The following is a 21,499-nucleotide window of genomic DNA, read 5'->3' as shown; positions in this document are numbered from 1 at the left end:
CATAAAGCAAATGTTTCTGACAAAGCATTTTCACCAAAAGAACTCTCAAGGAAAGATATTCCATTTGTATGGCACCACCTAGATCTGGTCAAGTCTCTTAAACAAGCTTTGTCTGCGGTTTACAAGAAGGGTGATAGAGATAGATCAGAGGACTACATATCAGTGAGTCTCACATCTATGGTAGGGAAATTATTGGAGAAAATTCTGAGGGAGAGAAATTTAGAGGAGCAAGGTTTGATCAGAGATAGTCAGCATAGCTTTATCAAAGGGAGATCATGCCTAACAAATCTGGTGGAGTTTTTCGAGGAAGTGACTGAATGTTTGGATGAGGATAGGGCAGTTGATTTTGTTTATATGGATTTCAGCAAGTCCTTTGACAAAGTACCACATGGGAATCTGATAAACAAGGTAAAAGCTCATGGGATCCAGGATAACTTGGCAAATCAGATCCAAAATTAGTGGAGAAACAGAGGGTGGTGCTAGGAGGCTATTTATGTGACTGGAGTGTTCAGCATCCACAAGGATCTGTGCTGCGTCCCTAATTGTTTTTGATATTCATAAATGGTGTAGATGAAAACATGAGAGAGTTGGTATAGGTAACACAGTGGGGAGCTGGAGGAACACAGCAGGCCAGGCAGCATCAGAGGAGCAGGAAAGTTGACGTTTCAGGTCGGGACCCTTCTTCAAAATGGGGAGAAGGAAGGGAGCTCGGAAATAAATAGAGAGAGGAGGGGTGGGGCCGGGGAAGGTAGGTGGGATGGTGATAGGTGAGCGCAGGTAGGCAGTGGAGGGGATTGGTCAGTGAGGTGGGAGGGGCAGATAGGTGGGAGAGATAACAGAGGGATCAGGATGACAGGTTAAAGGAGGGAGGAGTTAGGGTTGTGAGGAGGGGAGGTGGAAGAGACAAGGGGGGAGGGAAGGAGGGGAGAGGGTTGTCTGGCTGAGGAGGGAGGCAGGAAGGGATGCTTATGGATGAGAGGGAGGAGTGGTGTTATTGGGGAGAGGAGGTTTTGGGAGACAAGAGGAGATGTCAGGAGCAGATTGGGGTTGGAGAATCAGGATCAGGATGAGGGAGAGGATGGGGAATGGGAGCAGGAGTGGGGTCAGGATGTGGTCAGAGGGGTGGGGAGCAGAGGGGTATCAGGGTGAGGAGAGTGGAATGTCTGTCTCTGTGGACATTGCTGTCTCTATGGATGGTGATGAACTCTCCAGTGCTCCCCCGACTGAATGGTGTCTTTATGTTTTGCAGCTTGTGTGACACTGGGGAAGGATTGTTCACGTTCCAGACAAGGCAGGGGGAAGAGATTTATCAACGGGTTCACACAGCCACTCTGCGTATCGCAGAGCAACACAAACTCAAGGTCCTGGACATGGAGAAGAACATGACAGTCAGTACAAGCTCTTTCCAGAACATATAGAACATAGAACAGTATGGCACAGGGACAGGCCCTTTGGCCCACAATGTTGTGCCAAACATGGTGCCAAGTTAAATTAATTCCCTCTGCCTGCCCATGGTCCATAACCACCTGTTTCTTGGTTTCTGTATAAAAGCCCCTTAAACACCCATGTCATATCTGCCTCCACCACTATTCCTGGCAATGTGTTCCAGGCACTACCACTCAATGTGTTTAAAAAATACTTGCCCCTCACATCTCGTTTGAATTTTCCCCCTCTTACATTAAATGCTCCCCTTCCAGAATTAGACATTTTGACTCCGGCAAAAATATTCTGACTGTCAAGCCTATCTGTGTCTTTCATAATTTTATAAACTTCTTTTAGGTCTCCCCTCAGCCTGCACCACTCCAGAGTAAACAACTCAAGTTTTTCTAGCCTCTCCTTTATAGTTCATACCCTTTAATCCAGGCAGCATCCTGGTAAACCTCTTCTGCACCCTCTACAAAGCCTCCATGTCCTTCCTATAATGTGGCAACCAGAATTTAAATGCAATACTCTAAATATGGCCTACCCAAAGTTTTATCAAGCTGTACAATGACTTCCTGACTCTTGTACTCAATTCCCTGGCCAATAAAGGCAAGCATGCCATACACCTTCTTCACCACTCGATCTACTTGCGTGGCCACTTTCAGGGAGCTATGGACTAGGACCCCAATATCCCTTCTGTACATCAATGCTGTTAAGGGTCCTGCCATTAACTGTATACTTTCCCTTAATATTTGATCTCCCAAAGTGCAACACCTCACACGTGCCTGGATTAAACACCATCTGCCATTTCTCTACCCATATTTACAACTGATCTATATTCTGCTGTATCCTTTGACAACCTTCTATAATATCCACAACTCCACCTATCTTTGTGAAGTCTAGCATACAGAGAGGGCAATGGTACACAGAATGTTCCGGAACATTGTGGTGAGAGGATTGGAGCAGATTAACCACAGGCAACTTCCTGGTCTTCATGTGAAATCAAAGCTAATGGAAGCCATCCAGACTCCACCAGTAAACAAAGTTTTTCTCCAGTTTCACTGCCCTGTCCAATCCCCTTGCTTTGCTTCAATCTACAATCCCAGCTTTGAACACGGACTTGGCCTCTGCAACCTGCTTTGGGTAAGGTCACAACCATCTCTGGAAGGAAGGGTCCCAGCCCTCTGGGGGAGGAAGTTTCGTACCCATCAGGAAAAGATTGATGCTAGGTCTCCCATCTCCATTGGAGAGTAGGTGGGGAGAGGTAATTGGGAGTTGGGGGTGAGAGGGTGACCTAATTGATTCAAAGAAGGTGACCATTCAGCTCTTTGAGTCTATCCTTCTTTAAAATGATGAAGGATTTTGAGAAAATTGGAGGGTTTGAACTATCGGGAGTGGCTGAATAGACTGGGGCTATTTTCCCAGAGCGTCGGAGGCTGAGGGGTGACCTTACAGAGATTTATAAAATCATGAGGGGCACAGATAGGGTGGATGCCCAATGTATTTTTCCTAGGATAGGGCAATTCTAAACTAGAGGGCATAGGTTTAAGGTGAGAGGGGAAAGATTTTAAAAAGGGCAACTTTTTCACATAGAGTGGTGCGTGTATGGAATGAGCTGCCAGAGGAAGTGGTGGAGGCTGGTCAATTAAAACATTTAAAAGGCATCATGGGTACATGAATAGGAAGGGTTTAGAGGGAAATGGGCCAAATGCTGGATGAAAGGACTAGATTAATTTAGGCTATCTGGTCGGCATGAACAAGTTGGACCAAAGGGTCTGTTTCCGTGCTACATAACTCTATGATTCTATAACTCTATACAGAGAGAACATGAGGAAGAGCAAGGCTGGAGGTGACCAATCTAGAATAGTCACCAAGAAATCCAGTGGGCAGTTCAGAGGAAAATCTTCACCCAAAGAGTGGTGAGAATGGAGAACTCGCTCCCATAGAATGTTGGAGTGAATAATGTTGATGGTTTAAAGTGAAGCAGATTATCACAAGAGGGAGAAGGGAATCAAGGGATAAAATGGTACATTTAGCTGAGAAAAGATGGTAAGAGGCTTGAAGGGACCATAAACATGTAGGGCTGAATGGCTTGTTTCTGTGCCATAAATTCTAAATATGTAATCCTCATCTCAATGCTACCATAGCTGAAACAGCCTGTTAGCATCTATTTTGTCAAGCACTCCCAATATTTAACTAATTTCAATGGGAATACCTTTCATTCTTACAAACTTCAAACAGGAGGGGCCCTATTTACTCACACTCTCCTCATAGGACAAACCCTGTCAATCCCAGGAACCATTCATTCACTTGAGTCCTGACAAATGCTTGGATGAATTTAGAAGGTGTGATCTCATAGAAACCTATAAAATTCTAACGGGATGCGACAGGGTAAACACAGAAAATATGTTCCTGATGACCAGGGAGTCCAGAACCAGGGCTCACAGTCAAAGAAAAAGTGATGAGGAGAAATCTCTTCACACAGAGAATGGTGAGTCTGTTGAATTCTCTGCCATAGGAAGTGGTTGAATGTTTTCAAGAAGGGATCAAAGAGTATGGAGAGAAAACATGAACAGGGGACTAAGTTGGATGACCAACCTTGATCACATTGAATGGCACAGCAGGCTTGACAGTCTGAATTTTGGCTTACTCCAGCTTAGAGTCATAGAGTCCTGCAACATGGAGAAAGGCCCTTCAGCCCAAACGGGTCCATGCCGACTAAAATGTCCATCCACACTAAGCCCATTTCCTTGCACTTGGCCCATATCCTTCTAAACCTTTCCTATCCATGTATTCATCCAAATGCCTTTTAAATTTGTTCATGTATACGCCTCAACCACTTTCGCTGGCAGCTCATTCTATATGTGTATCACCCTCTGTGTAAAACAAAGTTGCCCCTCAGGTTCCCATGTGTTCTTTCCCCTCATACCTTAAACTGATGCCCTCTAGTCCTTGATTCCCCAACCCTGGGGAAAAAGACTGAGTGTGTTCATCCTATCCATGCCTCTTATGATCTTATACATAGATCATAGAATCCCTACAGTGTGGAAACAGGCCCTTCGGCCCATCAAGTCCATGCCGACCCTCACAGCATCCCACCCAGACCTATCCCCCGTAACCCATCTAATCTACGCATCCCTGAGCACTATGGACAATTTAGCATGGCTAATCCACCTTGCCTGCACATTTTTGGACTGTGGGAGGAAAACAGAGCACCCGGAGGAAACCCACACAGACACGGGCAGAACGTGCAAACTCCACACAGACAGTCATCCGAGGGTGGAATTGAACCCGGGTCCCTGGCACTGTGAGGCAGCAGTGCTAACCACTTCTGTGAGATCCCCCTCAGTCTCCTACGGTCTAAAGGAAAAAGCCCTAGCTTGTCCAACCTCTCCCTGTAACTCAGTCCCTTGAGTTCTGGCAACATCCTTGTAAATTTATTCTGCAATCTTTCCAGGTTAATAATATCCTATAGCAAGGTGATCAAAACTGAACACAATACTCCAAGTGCGGCCTCTCCAAAGTCCTGTACAACTGCAACATAAATTCCCAACTTCTATACTCAATGCCCTGACTGATGAAGGCCAGTGTACCAAAAGCCTTCTTCACTCCCCTGTTTACCTGGGACTCCACTTTCAGAGAACCATGCAACTGATCTCCAAGGTTGCCTCTGTTCCACTACACTCCTTCAGGCCGTACCATTCACCATGAAACTCGTACCTTGATTTGACTTTCCAAAATGCAATACCTCACCCTTCTCTATATTAGACTCCAATTGCCATTTCTCGGCCCATTTCCTTCACTGAGCAAGATCCTGGTGCAATTTCTGATAATCTTCCTCACTGTTCACGATACCACCTGTGTTAGTGTCACCCGCAAGCTTACTAATCATGTCTTGTACATTCTCATCCAAATCATTGATATAGATAACAAACAGCATTGGGCCCAGCATCGACCCCTGAGGCACATCACTAGTCACAGGCCTCCAGTCTGACAAGCATCCTTCCACTATTACTCTCTGCTTCCTACCAGCAAGCCAATTGTGTGTCCAATTTGCCAGCTCTCTCTGGATTCCATGCAATCTAACCTACCAGAGCAGCCTACCATCTGGAACCTTACTGAGGTCTTACTGAAATCTATGTAGACTACATCTACTGCCCTGCCCTGATCAACCTTTATCAAAGAACTCTAACAAATTTGTGAGGAATGATCTCCCATGCACCAAGCCATGTTGACTACTCCTAATCAAACCTAAACGCATGTATATCTTATCCCTTGGAATCTTCTCAAGAAACTTACCTACCCCATATGTTAAGCTTACTGGTCTAAAATTCCAAGGTTTTTCTTTACAGCCCTTCTTGAATAAGGGCACAACATTCACTATCCTCCAGTCTTCCAGTGCCTCACCTATGGCTAACTGAAAATCTGTTTCCATGTTAACTTATTGATATCTCTTTGCAGGCTCTACCCTATTTGCTCTCCACCTATGATTAGATTGTCAGCAAACTTGGTAACATACAGTCCAATCCCTGCATCCAAGTCATGAATATAGATTATTTATACTTGAGTGACCAGCACTGAAGCCATTGGCACTTCACTGAATACAGTTTGACATCCTGAAATTGACATCAGTAATCCAGATAGACATTCAACATTGGTTTCATGGTCATTATCGGACTGACCCTCAGTTCTTGGTTAATGATTTGAGTTACTCTGTGGTAGCATTCAAATCCACACTCTCCAGAGCATTGACCCGTAGTTTCAGATCAGTGACATTCTCACTATGCCACCACCTGCTTTTTTGACCCAGTTTAACCCTGTCTTTTCCCCCCTCATTTTTGTTTTGGGAATATTAATTGTGTTGTGTGCTATGAAAATGGAATCGGAATACTTGTACAATGTGTTTTCCATCTCACAGTCCCATCCTCTAAGAGACTAATATATACTTTAGATGCTTTCTTCCATTGTACATACTATAGAAGCTCTTTTGTAGCTGGTTTTACATTTGTTGCCAGTTTACTCCAGTAATCTATTTTTAGTCATCCTCTCTTTGTTCCTAAAACTGCTCTAGCATTAAACCTTCACAATATTATTTACCTTTTCTTTAACTCCTTTAGCTTCCTTAACTAGCCACGGATGCTTTTCTCCCTCTCATGGAACTTTTCATTCTCAATTCAATTACGCTTTGTGGAGAATTTTGGAATATCTCCATAAAGGTCTGCCCCTTCTTCCCCACCATCTTCACCTAGTTTCCCAGTCCACTGCAGTCTAAAAGATGTAAGTAGAGATAGTAGGAACTGCCGATGCTGGAGAATCTGAGATAACAAGGTGTAGAGCTGGATGAACACAGCAGGCCAAGCAGCATCAGAGGAGCAGGAAAGCTGACGTTTTGGGTCGAGACCCTTCTTCAGAAATGGGGGAGGGGAAGGGGATTCTGAAATAAATAGGGAGAGAGGGAAAGGCAGATAGAAGATGGATAAAGGAGAAGATAGGTGGAGAGGAGACAGACAGGTCAAAGAGGCGGGGTTGGAGTCAGTAAAGGTGAATGTAGGTGGGGAGTTAAGGAGGGCATGGGTCAGTCCAGGGAGGACGGACAGGTCAAGGAGGCGGGATGAGGCTAGTGGGTAGGAGATGGGGGTGGGGCTTGAGGTGGGAGGAATGGTTAGGGAGGCGGAGACGAGCTGGGCTGGTTTTGGGATGCGGTTGGGGGAGGGGAGATTTTGAAGCTTGTGAAGTCCACATTGATACCCTTGGCTGCAGGGTTCCCAAGCGAAATATGAGATGCTGTTCCTGCAGCCTTCAGGTGGCATCGTTGTGGCAATGCAGGAGGCCCAGGATGGACATGTCGTCCAAGGAGTGGGAGGGGGAGTTGAAATGGTTCGCAACTGGGAGGTGCAGTTGTTTATTGCGAACCGAGCGTAGGTGTTCCACAAAGCGGTCCCCAAGCCTCCGCTTGGTTTCCCCGATGTAGAGGAGGCTACAACGGGAACAGCAGATATAGTATACCACATTAGCAGATGTGCAGGTGTAGGTGTGAGGGGGGAGGTGTATGGGCAGTTGTAGCACTTGTAGCACTTGCTGCGGTTGCAGGGAGAAGTGCCGGGGGTGGTAGTAGGGTGGATCCTCGACCATGTCTCTCGCATTTCCCGCAACTCATCCCTCACACCCCCTACCCGCAATAACAACCAAAACAGAATCCCCCTCATCCTCATGTACCACCCCACCAACCTCCGGATGCAACGCATCATCCTCCGACACTTCCGCCATCTGCAATTCGACCCTACTACCAAAGACATTTTTCCCTCACCACCCTTATCCGCTTTCCGGAGGGACTATTCTCTCTGTGACTCTCTTGTCTGCTCCACACTCCCCTCCAGCCCCACCACACCCGGCACTTTTCCTTGCAACTGCAGGAAGTGCTACACCTGCCCCTACACCTCCCCCCTCACCCCCATCCCAGGCCCCAAGAAGACCTTCCACATCAAACAGATGTTCACATGCACATCTGTATCCGCTGTTCCCGTTGTGGCCTCCTCTACATCGGGGAAACCAAGCGGCGGCTTGGGGACCGCTTTGTGGAACACCTACGCTTGGTTTGCAACAAACAACTGCACCTCCCAGTCGCGAACCATTTCAACTCCCCCTCCCACTCCTTGGACGACATGTCCATCCTGGGCCTCCTGCATTGCCACAACGATGCCATCCGAAGGCTGCAGGAACAGCATCTCATGTTTCGCTTGGGAACCCTGCAGCCCAAGGGTATCAATGTGGACTTCACAAGCTTCAAAATCTCCCCTCCCCCAACTGCATCCCAAAACCAGCCCAGCTCGACCCCGCCTCCCTAACCATTCCTCCCATCTCAAGCCCCCCCCCCATCTCCTACCCACTAGCCTCATCCCGCCTCCTTGACCTGTCTCTCCTCCCTAGACCGACTTTTGCCCTCCCTAACTCCCCACTTACATTCACCTTTACTGGCTTCAACCGCGCCTCTTTGACCTGTCTGTCTCCTCTCCACCTATCTTCTCCTTTATCCATCTTCTATCTGCCTCCCCCCTCTCCCTATTTATTTCAGAATCCCCTTCCCCTCCCCCATTTCTGAAGATGTAAATAGAGTTTTTTTTCCAGATATTGATGAACCAATTTAGTTTTTCAGATAATCTTGTGGGTTCTATCTTCTTACCTTTGATATTGCCTTTAATTAAGTTTCCGACTCTCATTTCTCACCCTTAAATTGAATGTGAAATTCTGAAATGTTATGCTCACTCTTGCTTAGAGAATCCTATGTTATTGATGTTCTTAAGCCTGACTCGACACAGGAAACATCCTGGATTTCTCAAATGGCACAGGATGTACATTTCATGAAATGAAGTGCCCTGGTCAGCCTCGATTGAATGGACTATGATCGAAATTGATGAAAATAAAATTCGGTGTGACCCCTGATTTGGTTAAGGGGTTAAATGCATCAAACAATCATTTCCTTCCTCTTGCTGATATCTCTTTGTTATTTTCCCTCTCCCTCTGATAATAACAATGGAATTTCTCTATGTTTGATAAATGAAATATATTATTCAGTGTGTAATGACAGTCCAGTTCATCTGGTGACGTAATGTTTAATTTAGTGTCTGAGTCTACATCGGCCAACTGTCCCCATATGGAGCTGGTTTCATGTCACTGTATTTGTTGTGTTTTGCAGATATTAAACAAGAGTACAGAAGTGGAGCACTTCCCATCTGCAGCTAGTGCCGTGCTGCCCCGCAGTGCCTTCTGGCACCACATAACAAGCTCACAGCACACTGGAGAAATGGTCCACAGCAACCGTAAGGAGTGTACATTGTAGCCAGATCAGACTGTTCCAATGCAGTCACACATTGAGCTCAGATCACAGCAATAGGAACAAGAGCAGGGTCAAGAGTCCCTCAAGTTTTTGCACCACTCAGTAATGTCATGGCTAATCTAATTTTGGTGTCAATCCCACATCCTTGGCTTTCCTGCTGTAACCCTTGACCCCCTTACAGGACTGAGACACAATGGCTTCGTTCTGTATTAAAGTCATGAATGCTTTGTAAATAGGGACATTGAAAACAAAAGCAGGGAGTTTATACTGAGTGTACTAAGCTCCATTTAGGTCTCCGTTCTGGTCCCCACACTTTAGGAAGGATGTGAAGGTCTTCAGGAGGGTGCAGAGGAGAATCACAAGAATGGGTCCAAGGATGAAGGAATTTAGCTACAAAGTTCTGTTGGAGAAGCTGGGACTGTTCTACTCAGAGTAACGGTGATTGAGGGGAAGTCTGATTGAGGTGGGAAGGATTATGACCGTTTTAGATATAGTACACAAAGAAAAACCATTCCCCTCAGCAAATCATGGAAACACAGTCTTAGTCAGGAGATATGGAGGGAGTGTGAATATTTTACACAGTGACTGCTAATGACCTGGAGTTGTCTGCCCATGAGTTAGGGGGTGGGGAGATTGGAGATGGGGAATAATTTTGAAAAGGAAATTGGATGGAGACTTCGAGGGAATTAATCTCACAGAGATTGAGAGCAAAAGCAGACTGACTGGACTGACCTACAGAAAGCTAGAATGGACCAGATGGGCTGAATAGCCCCCTTCTGTGCTGTAAATGACTCTATTATTCCATGGTCCATTGTTGTACCTTGCTGCAAGTGTTTGATAGGGACAGTGTCGAGGAAGCTTTTACTCAGTATCTAACACCGTACTGTACCTGACCTAGGAGTGTTTGATGGGGGGTACAGTGTAGACAGAGCTGCGAGTCAAGCTGGAATAGAAGTCAAGAAGGTAGAAGTGGAGAAACCTCAGCCTTTGTAATTATCCCACAGGATCATATTTCTTGAAGCTTGTCCGGAAGAGAGCAAGGACTGCAAGGTAGATGAGTCAACTATGGTACAGGAAGCCATTCAAATAAAGAGACCAAATAATAGCTGTAATAACGGGCAGTTTGGTTAGGGGCCAATGGGGGGAGGTGGTGGTGGTAAACTCCATTCTGACAATGAAAGCAACAGTACAGACAGCTGTGTTGCCTGCATGGTACCAGGATATCTGCACAGGACTGGACTGAACGTAGTGGTCATGACACCAACATCCTGAGAAAGAAGTGCTGCTTAGAGAGTAGGAACAGTTAGGAGCTGGATTTTTTCTAAATTATTATCTGAGTCATGAGCCGGCTAAAGAGTTGAATGTATGGCTCAAAGGCTGGTGTGGCAGAAACGTACTTCGATTCATGGGGCACTGGCACTGGGACTGGGGAACGTGAGACCTGTACCAGTAAACCAGTCGATCCATGAACTACGGAGCAGTGTTCTGGTGAACTGTTGAATAAGGATGGTAAAGTCGGCTTCAAAGCAATTAGAAGAGCAAAAAGGGAGCATGAGAAAGTTCTTGCAAATAGGATTAGGGAGAATCCTAAGGTATTTTATAAAGGTATTATAGGGAAGAGGTTAACCAGAGAAAGGATAGGACCCATTGGAGACCAAGAGGGCAATCTGTATGTAAAGCTGCAAGATATTGAAAGAGTATTGAATGAATTCTTCTCTTTGGTCTTCACTCTGGAAAAGGAGAACATAGGTACAGAATTCAGGAAAAGGGACTGTGATGAACTTGCACATTTTGACACAGCAAATGGGGAGGTATTGGAGACTCTGTCGGGCTTAAAAACAGACAAATCCCCCGGCCTGGATGAATTGCATTCCAGGCTCCTGTGGGAGGCTGAGGCAGGAAATCGAAGGAGCTCTGACACATTTGTAATTCGGCTCTGGACACAGGGGAAGTGCCAGGGGACTGGAGGACGGCAAATGGTGGTTCCACTTTTTATGAAGGATGGTAGAAATGAGCCAGGAAATTGCAGAACGGTGAATCTCTTGTCAGTGGTAGGGAAACTATTGGAGAACATTCTGAAGGAGCAAGTTACTACCCACTTGGAAAAGCATGGGTTAGTTAGGGATAGTCAGCATGGTTTTTGTCAGAGGGAGATCATGCCTAACAAATTTGTTAGGATTTGTTTGAAAATATGATCAAGTGTGTGGATGAGGGAAGTTCAGTTGGTGTAGTTTATATGGAATTTAACAAAGTATTTGACAAGGTCCCACATGGAAGACTGACTGAGAGGGTTAAAGAACATAGAATTGAGGGAACAAAAACAAAGTTGCTGGAAAAGCTCAGCAGGTCTGGCAGCATCCGTGAAGGGAGAAAACAGAGTTAACGTTTCAGGTCTGGTGACCCATCTCAGAACACTTGCTTCTGAGGAAGGTTCACCGGACCTGAAACATTAACTCTGATTTTTTCTTCACAGATGCTGCCAGACCTGCTGAGCTTTACCAGCATTTTGTTTTTGTTCCTGATTTACATCATCCGCAGTTCTTTCGGTTTTTATACAGAATTGAGGGAAACTTGGCGAGATGGATTTGAAACTAGCTTAGTAATAGGACATAAGGTGTAGTGGGAGAAGGCTGTTCAAATGACTGGAGGTCAGTGTCCAGAGGATACCAGGAGGATCAGTACAGACAGACTTGGATTGTGTTCTTTAGAGCAGAACAGACTGAGTAGGAACATGATTGAGGTGAATAAGATTATGAGGGTATGGACAGAATGAATAGAGAGCAGCTGTTCCCCTTGGTTGAAGGGTTAATTATGAGACGGTATTGTTTTAGGGTAAGGGAAAGGAGATTCGGAGAAGATTTAGAAACAAAAACTTTTTCACACAGCAGGTGGTGGGACTCTGGAATGCAATCCCTGGGAAAGTAGTGGAGGCCGGAAATCTTACAACCATTAAAAAATATTTGGATGAGCACTTCAAATATCATTACCTTCAAGAATATGGGACAAGTGCAGGATATTGGGATTTATGCACTTGGAGTGATATTTATGTTGGTGCAGACTCGATGGGCTGAAGGGCCTTTTCTCCACTGTGTGAATTTATGAATCTATAAGTTGTGATGAATTAAAGAGAAAGGAGAAGGCAAGAGAGTCAGAGATGTGATGATAACCAGAGTGTGGCTGGAAGGGACAGAGTACGGCACGGTGGCTCAGTGGTTAGCACTGCTGCCTCCCAGCACCAGGGACCTGGGTTCAATTCCACCCTCAGGTGACTGTGTGGAGTTTGCTCCGGTTTCCTCCCGCAGTCCAAAGATGTGCAGGCTAAATTGCCTGTAGTGTTCAAGGATGTGTAGATTAGGTGTGTTATAGGGGGTTGGTCTAGATGGGATGCTCTGAGGACCGGTGTGGACTTGTTGGGCCAAAGGGCCTGTTTCCACACTGTAGGGGTTCTATGAGTAAACAAACATTAGTGTGCAGAAGGAGAGAAGTCCACGGATTGCGGAAATAGTAACAGACTAAACTATAGGCTCTGTATTTGGAATACATGGAGCATGCATAACGCAACAACTCAAATATGAATAAACATGTATGATCTGATCACCATTACAAAGACTTGGCTACAAGATAATGGTTTCTGGCATTGGCATCTTTAAGGATGGGTAACATTTTGGAAAGACAGGAAACTAGGAACTGGTGGTGGGGTAGCAACATTAAGGAAGAATGACATTAGTACGTTAGTTGGCGAGGATGTAAGGTTGAAAGATCATTATTTAGAATCAGATTTGGTCAAGAAATAGAAAAAGTAAGGAGTCATTTTCAGGAGTAGTTTGTTGCCTGCCTAACAGTGAGCACAATGTAGGAAAGGGCATATGTATAGCAATACTATCTATATCAGTGATTTGGATGAGAATGTACAAGGCATAGTTAATAAGTTTGCAGATAACACTAAAGTAGGCAGTATCGTGGACAGTCAGGAAGGTTATCAAAAATTGCAGCAGGATCTTGATCAGCTGAGGAAGTGGGCCAAGAAATGGCAAATTAAGTTTAATATAGATAAGTTTGAGGTGTTTTATTTTGGAAAGTCAAATCAAGGTACGAGTTTTATGGTGAATGGTAGGGCCTTTAAGGAGTGTAGTGGAACAGAGGGACCTTGGAGTTCAGGTGCATGGTTCTCTGAAAGTGGAGTCCCAAGTAGACAGGGCAGTGAAGAAGGCTTTTGGTACACAGGCCTTCATCAGTCAGAGCATTGAGTATAGAAGTTGGGAAATTATATTGCAGTTGTACAGGACGTTGGTGAGGCCACACTTGGAGTATTGTGTTCAATTTTGGTCACCTTGCTATAGGAAGAATGTAATTAAACTGGAAAGAGGGCAGAAGAAATTTACAAGGATGTTACAAGGATGTTACCAGGACACAAGGGACTGAGTTATAGGGAGATGCTGGACAAGCTAGGACTTTTTTCTTTAGAGCATAGGAGACTGAGGTGGGATCTTAAAGAAATGTATAAGATCATGAGAGGCATGGATAGGGTGAATTCACTCAGTCTTTTTCCCAGGGTTGTGGAATCAAGACTAGAGGGCATCAGTTTAAGGCATTGAAGCTGACAAGCTCATACAGAGAGGAGAAGATTGCTTTTACTGTAACTCACTAATCTCTTTTATTTACGAAAGGTACATGTATGGCTTATACATTAGACAATATACAAGTAACTCATAGGTTTTCCCAAAAGAACTAGAACCTATTAGTACGCCCATAAAAGACTACTAACACCTCCAGAATAATCACAGAATGTAAAAGCTAATACCTGTGCAGAATAGCTACTGTGGCTGCCTAGGACTGATGTTAACCAGACGCTGCACTCAATGTCATCACCGTGTCCCTGATCAGGGGTGCGTTTCTGCGGAAGTTGATCTCCGGAGTTTTCGCTGGCTGCAATGCCCTAAGGTCTTCTTTTATCCTTTTTCCTTATCTTTCTCAAGTCATGTTGTCTTTTTCCTGTTGGCTCAGGCTAATTCAATTATTGCACTTTATTATGCCCGGACGGGAGACTTAGGTAGCATTACCTCATTGTCCCTCGTCCAAATAGGCTTTTGCATTACTTACTCTTTTTGCGGAACTTGGTTGGCACCAAGTGGCTCGTGTTGTAGATGTTGGTGTGTTCGTCGAGCTGGAAGGTTTGATAGCAGACGTTTCATCCCCTTACTAGGTGACATCCTCAGTGCTGTGGAGCCTCCTGTGAAGTGCTGTTGTCTTGTGCCGGTTTGAATTTATATGATCTGATTTTCACTGCTCCCAGTAGGTGCCGGTTCCGGCTATGCATGGTAAAGGTCGGCATATCGGGTCTAATTCAATGTGTTTGTTGATGGAGTCTGCGGATGAATGCCAAACCTCCCTGGCTGGCCTCTGTTTGGCTTGTCCTATGATAGTAGTGTTGTCCCAGTTGAAAGTGTGGTTTTTCTCGACTGCATGTATTGAAACCAAGGACATCTGGTCGTGTCGTTTAGTTGCTAGCTGGTATTTGTGGATGCGGGTTGCTCATTGTCTGCCTGTTTGTCCCACGTGGTGTTTTGTGCAGTCTCCACAAGATATCTTGTAAACCACATTCGTTCTGTCCATGGTATCTATTGGGTCTTTAACCCTGGTTAGTTGCTGTTTTAGTGTAGCTGTCGGTTTGTGTGCTATCATGATTCCTAGTGGTCCGAGTAGTCTGGCTGTCAGTTCGGAGGTGTTTTTTGATCTATAGTGTGGCGGTTATTGTTTCGGATTTTGGTATGTCCTGGTTGTGTTGTCTGTTGTCTAGGTATATGTAGATGAAATTGTGGGGGTATCCATTCCATGTGAAGACCTTGTCGAGGTGTTGTTCTTCCTTCTCCAGTGTGTAGCTGCAGTGTGTAGCAGCCCTTCTGTACAGGGTCCTAACGCAACTCCTCTTGTGTGAGTTGGGGTGGTTGCTATGATTGTTTAAGACCTGGTCAGTAAGTGTGGAGTTCCTGTACTATTTAAACCGGCACAAGACAACAGCGCTTCACAGAAGGCTCCACAGCACTGAGGATGTCACCTAGTGAGGGGATGAAATGTCTGCTGTCAAACCTCCCAGCTCGGCGAACACACCAACATCTACAATCAGCACCCGAACTACAAATCTTCACTCAAAACCTGAGTATCTCCTGTTAGCGATATCAGTGACTGGCACCCCTTTCTCCATCTTTCTCTCTACAGCCTCTGGTCAGCATCTCCCAGGCAGCAATGTCAGCAGCTTGTCTGCCTGCCTCTCTCTCTCTGCAGCCCCTGGCTAACAAAGGTACTAGGGGAAAGAATACATGGGAACCTGAGGAGCAACTGTTTTACACAGAGGGTGGTACACATATGGAATGAGCTGCCAGCGGAGCTGGTTGAGGCGGGTACATTAACAACATTTAAAAGGCATTTGGATGAATACATGGATAGGAAAGGTTTAGAAGTATTTGGGCCAAGTGCAGGGAAATAGGCTTAGTGTGGATGAACGTTTTGGTCAGCGTGGACCAGTTTGGGCCAAAGGACCTGTCTCTGTGCTGTAGAACTCTATGATTCTCATAATTGGGGGTGATGTCAATTTGCATATGGATTTGTAACAAAGGTAACCTGGATAATGAGCTGATGGTGTGTTTTGGGGACAGTTTCTTGGGGTCAGTAGCAAGTTTGAGAGACAAAACTTGTGAACAGCTAGTAAGTGTAACTCCAAGTATTTATAAAGAGTACATTGAGCGTTGTTTGTCTAGAGAGAGAAAGTGGTGAATCAATAATGGAAAATAAGGATATCATGGATGAATTGAACAGTTGTTTTACATGTGCCTTCACTGTACAAACAACATCCCAGAAATCAGGAAAGAGGGATTTAAAACAACTACAATCACCAGGAAAAGACGACTGAAGAGATTATTGGAACTAAAAGTTGATGAGTCCTAGGTCCTGATGGATTTCAGCCTAAGCTGTTAAAAGAAGTGACTACAGAGAAAATAGATGTGTTAGTTTTAATTTCCTAAAATGATTGAGATTCAGAAGGATCTTGTCAGATTGGAAGGTAATGAATGTAACTCCTCTATTGAAGAAAGGAGAGACAGAAAGCAGAAAGCTACAGACTGGTTAGCCTAACATCTGTCAGGGAAAATACTGTTGTTAAGGAGGTTATAGCAGGACAGTTAGACAATCTCAATACCATCAGGCAGAGACAATAAGGTTTTGTGAAAGACTGTGTGTGCTTGACCAATTTCATTAGAGTTTTTTGAGCAAGTGCAAAGTTCCCCATAGAGGGGAATGTAAATGTGATGTAGTTGAATTTACAGAAGGCTTTTAATACAGGCCCACACATTTTACATACAAAGCAAGAGTCCAAGGTCTGGAGAGAAGAATAGCGAACCACCAGGAAACTGACAATAAGGATAAATGGTTTGGCAAGATGTAATTTTTGGGTTGGCAAGGGTGGGATGTCACAGAAATCAATGCTGGAGTACTTGCTCAGTTTACAGATGATGTGAGAACATGTAAATTTTGAAGAGGACAAGGGGCAAAAGGTTATAGACAGGCTAAGGGACAAACCTGGCAGATGAAGCACAATGTGGGAAGAAGTGAACTTTTCCATTTTGACAAAAATAGAAAAACAGTGTACATGAATCACAAGAAGTTAATGCACAGATACAAGAAGCAATTAGGAAGATAAATAAAATGATGGTGCTTATTTTATTTGGTGCAAGTGCAATGAAGAAGTAGGCATATTTAGCTAGAGTTGTTGCACTTAAATGTTGGACTTATGGCCATTGGAGTTTAGAAGAATGAGAGATGATCTTGTAGAAACCTCAGATTCTGAGCAATCTTAACAGAATGGGTGCTGGAGGATATTTCCTCCGATTGGACAGTGTAGAACTAGGAGCCATAGTTTGATAATTACAGTCAACAGGGAGTCAAAGGTTATAGAAAAGTGGAGCTGAGGCCACAATTAGATCAGCCATCATCTCCATCAAAAGGCAGAGCAGGCTGAATGGCCTACTCCTGCTCCTAATGGTATGTTTATGTGGTTTTATGAAGTGAGTTCCAATGATCTGAAAGGGTCATGACACCAGATTCAATCATAACGTCCAAAAAGGAATTAGATAACGTCTTGAAAATAAATTTGCAGGGCTGTGTGGAAAGCCTGTTGATTGCCTGACTGATTCGCCACTTCGGGCTAAACTGGAATTTAGAAGAATGAAGGGGTATTCCATTGAAACCTATAAAATCCTAACAGGATGAGACAGGGTAAATGCAAAAAGGACAGGTGAATTCAGAACTATGGGTCGCAGTTTAAAGATATGGAGTGAACAATTTTGGACTAAGGTCACAAGTCACAGAACACCAGGTTATAGTCCAACAGGTTTATTTGAAATCACAAACGTTCAGAGCACCTTCATCAGGTGGAGTGAGTTCTGACCTTGTCCAACCCAGGCTAACACTGGCACATCCACATTTTGGACGAAGATAAAGAGAAATGTCTTCACCCATTTGGGGAGCCTGTGGAATTCTCTGCTGCAGAAAGCAATTGAGGCCAAAACATTAAATGTTTTGAGGAAGGATTTCAGTATAGATCTCGGAGCTAAAAGGACCAAAGAGAGAAAGAGGAAACAGGGTATTTAGTTGGGTGATCAGCCATGACCATATTGAATGGCACAGCAGTCTTAAAGGGCTGACTGGTCTCCTCCTAGGTTTCTAAAGTGGATGGGAGGAAATCGATATCCTCTTTCACAGACATGATAGCTACCTTCTCTCATGTATGATTGATTGATCCAGGGAAGGAGACGTAGAGATTATGAACAAGCAATGGGAAGAAGAGAGACAAGAGTGAGAGGAGAGTTGAAGTAAAATTTCCTGGTTATTATTCTGTTGTAGTGTAATGTTTATTTTTGTTATTGAGCTTTGTGATCTTGAACAGGAAATGAATGAGTTTCTTCTTGTTCTCCAGCAGAGTTATACTGCACAGGCCAAGCAGCAGGTGACATGGACTCCTTCCCTGGACAAGCAAGTACTTTAAGCAGTGACTGCAGACTCTCTCCACACTTCCCCACTCAGTGAGTTAGCTGGTCAGAGCTTGCCTCAACCTGCAGAGACAGCTGAGCCATAATTTCAGTAAGGACCAACAGGAGATTGGGACAAAGCACTCGCCACTCCCACCCCTCTTCCCTCCCCCCGCCGCCATCTTACCCACCGTGTACAAATGCAAAACAAGACAAAGAACCACTGCATTTTACAGGAATGGGAGAGGACAGGCACTCCGAAGTCTTGGAAGAGACTTTCAAACCCTTTTCAGTATTGGAGAAATCTACGGGTAAAGGCCGAAGCACGAGCCCACTGAGACGTGGCACAAGGAGCAGACCTGAGAAGGAAGGCCAGTATGCACAGTCACTTGGTGACCTAACTCAGGACAGTCAGAGCTGGCTTTGTTTTCAGTATCTCCAGTTGCATCACTGGCAAAAACTCTTATTGTGAACACAATCTTGGTGCCTGCACAGGGACTGGCCTGACACGAGAGTCCCTCTGATATGAAAATTGAGAATATGTTCTCCTTCCAAATGCTGGAATCCAATCAGTCACTTTATGATAGGTACTCAGTTCATTCACAGAAGGGCTTTATGAGTTTTTATTGGACCTCAGGCTCCTTTCAACTTTAATGCAGTCCAAAATGAGACTGCTGACTTTTCCTCCTCAGTCTCTAATCTCTCAGTATCTGCAGCTCCTGTGGTCTATCCAGACATGTTGCTCTGCACCTGTTTGCAATGGATTCCTGTAGGTGTCTGACACTTGTTCCCAATGTACCAGCCTGGAGTCTCTGGGCTCTCACTGCAGGATCTAACCCCTGTACCAGAGGCTGACTGGCCATATCAAACTGAAATAATCCCAAATAGCAACTGTTTCCCTGAACTCTCCCACTCCTCTTACACACCGGATTAGCTTAATAACTCCATAGTGGTGGAAAAGGCAAGTTGCCCATTTCCTCATTTCACTGTCTGTTCATATCATTAAACAGTATTGTTTACAGGAGACATTGCAAACCCAGTGGTTCCCTCCTTCCCTCTTCTCCCGTCTTCCTCACACTGCAATGCAGAGGTTCAACCTGGAACGATGAGGAGAGCTCAGCAACAAGCTGGTGACATGATGTGGCACAGGAAGAGGCCAGCCGTTGATTTCAAAGCCAAACTTGCAGGAATTTCCTCACAAGCCAGCTCTCGTGATACTTCCCACCTCACCTCCCTCCCAACCAGTAGGTCACAGCTGACCAAGGGAAGTCCTGGAGCAGGAATCCACAACAGCAATACAACCTTGATATTCAAGTGGGGGTGAAGCTCATTGCTAGCACTATTAGTGGGTGGATTGGGGCAAGGCAACAGATGCTTGGAAGGGCTATGTCCAATGTGAGTAGTCTGTGCTAGCTCTCAGACAGGCACTTAGAAGTGGGGGGAGGGGGTTGCTGCTGACTGGCGTCAGTAACCAAGCTGCACTCTCTCTCTCTAGCGACCCACACCAATGTGCCAGCAGGAGACTGGTTTCCCCCCCTTTTCTAGACACTCCTGTGATCTGGGTGGGGTCTCACTGGCTCAGTCAGCAACCACAGATTCAACAGCAGTTCAGAACTAACCTGTATATTGGAGAAATGCTATAAACTGAGAAAGCCCTGTCACATCTGTGTGTACTGGCACACGGGCTGATGAACCTTTTGAGACAGGTCAATTCAAATATCCCTCAGTGCACTGTAAAAACTCAGTGCAACCATTCAGGACATTCTTCTCTCAGAAACTCCTTCACCAGGGCAGTTTCTGTCACACACAAGGTTAATGCTGCATTCTCCTGTTGCTGCACCCACACTACACTGACAGCAGCCTGAAGGAGCAGCAGCAAGCACAGTGAACACTAAAATAGCTGAGCCTAGGGCCCTGCACTAGTCACATTCATTAAAGTGTGAACACAATCTCTGCTCGTGGTTCATGAATGGTCTGCTGTTTAGGGACAGGCTACAATACACATTGTACCTGTGTCCCATCTCCATCTGATCCTGAGCCACAGTGTGTCTCATTTACAGCATGAATAGATCCACATGAAATATACTCATGGTCTGACAGCATGTGATGTGAATCAGCAGCTTTTCAATAAAGTTGAAAAATATGTTTTCATTTGCATTTATTGATATTAATCAAAAATTTAACACCATAAACTCACTGCTTTCATGGCAATCTCCCTGTATAGCGACTGCCTGCTTTAATCTGTCTCCCAATTTCTGCACGTCTCCTCTAAACTTTCTGCACCTTCCCTTATATCGCTTTATCTCAATCATATTCCACCCCCTCAAATTTCCATTCTAAGGAAAACAACCCCAGTCTGCAACCTCTTCAGTGCTATTACATCCACATCATAACGTGGATTCCAAAACTGCACACAATATTCGAGCTGTGGCCTAACCAGCATTTTATACAGCTTCAGCATAATCTCTTTGCTCTTAAACTCTATGTCTCATCTAATAAAGGCAAGTACACCTTTATATGCCTTTTTAACCATCTTATCCACCTGTCCTAATATCTTACAGGACTGGCATACATGCACATCCTCAGTGCTTCCCACAGTCATCATGTCTCGTTGTCCTAGCCAAGTGCATCACCTCACATTCCAGATTGAATTCCATTTTCCACTGACCAGCCCATCCATATCCTCCTCACTATCTACCACACCACCAATTTTTGTATCATCTGCAAACTCCCCATTTCACGGCATTCATAGAATCATAGAATCTCTACAGTGTGGAAACAGGCCATTCGGTCCAACAAGTCCACATTGCCCCTCTGAAGATCATCCCACCCAGACCCATCCCCCTATCCTTTCTCTGTAACCCTACACTCCCTACGGCCAATCCACCTCACCCGCACATCTTTGAACTATGGGAGTAAACTGGAACACCCGGCAGAAACCCACGCAGACAGTCACCAGAGGGTGGAATCAAACCTGGGTCCCTGGTGCTGTGAGGCAGCAGTGCTAACCACTGAGCCACCGTGCTGCCCACTTTAAATTGTGCTCCCAGGTTTCCTAATTGATTTAAAAAATAGAAACACAGCCAACAGCCTCAATGGAAAGAGAAACAGAGTTATTATTTCACATCTGCGACAGTTCATCTAAACCTCCAAAAAGCATTAAATCTGTTTCTCTCTCCGCAGAAGCCACAGAATTTCCATTGTCCAGTCATACTGTGTCTCC

At 45.0% G+C, this 21,499-nt stretch overlaps 1 protein-coding gene across 4 annotated transcripts in view; it reads left to right on the top strand.

The window, feature by feature from the left end:
- The window catches only part of LOC109913850 (docking protein 4), a 79,278-nt gene extending 58,857 nt beyond the window's left edge, over nucleotides 1-20,421 (top strand). For 3 of the 4 annotated variants that reach the window (XM_048605620.1, XM_048605619.1, XM_048605618.1), the window contains 3 exons: nucleotides 1,250-1,388; nucleotides 9,116-9,239; nucleotides 18,225-20,421. In XM_048605620.1, the coding sequence (XP_048461577.1) occupies nucleotides 1,250-1,388; nucleotides 9,116-9,239; nucleotides 18,225-18,334 (373 nt within the window). In that variant the 3' untranslated portion in view covers nucleotides 18,335-20,421. The remainder of the gene's footprint in view (nucleotides 1-1,249; nucleotides 1,389-9,115; nucleotides 9,240-18,224) is intronic. The other variant, XM_048605621.1, reaches the window with a different exon arrangement.
- Nucleotides 20,422-21,499: the final 1,078 nt, after the last annotated feature.

Source organism: Rhincodon typus, chromosome 15 (genome assembly GCF_021869965.1).
Source record: "Rhincodon typus isolate 14 chromosome 15, sRhiTyp1.1, whole genome shotgun sequence".
Taxonomy (NCBI): Eukaryota; Metazoa; Chordata; class Chondrichthyes; order Orectolobiformes; family Rhincodontidae; genus Rhincodon; species Rhincodon typus.
Note: the sequence above shows the minus strand (reverse complement) of the source record. Positions and strands in the feature narration are given on the sequence as shown.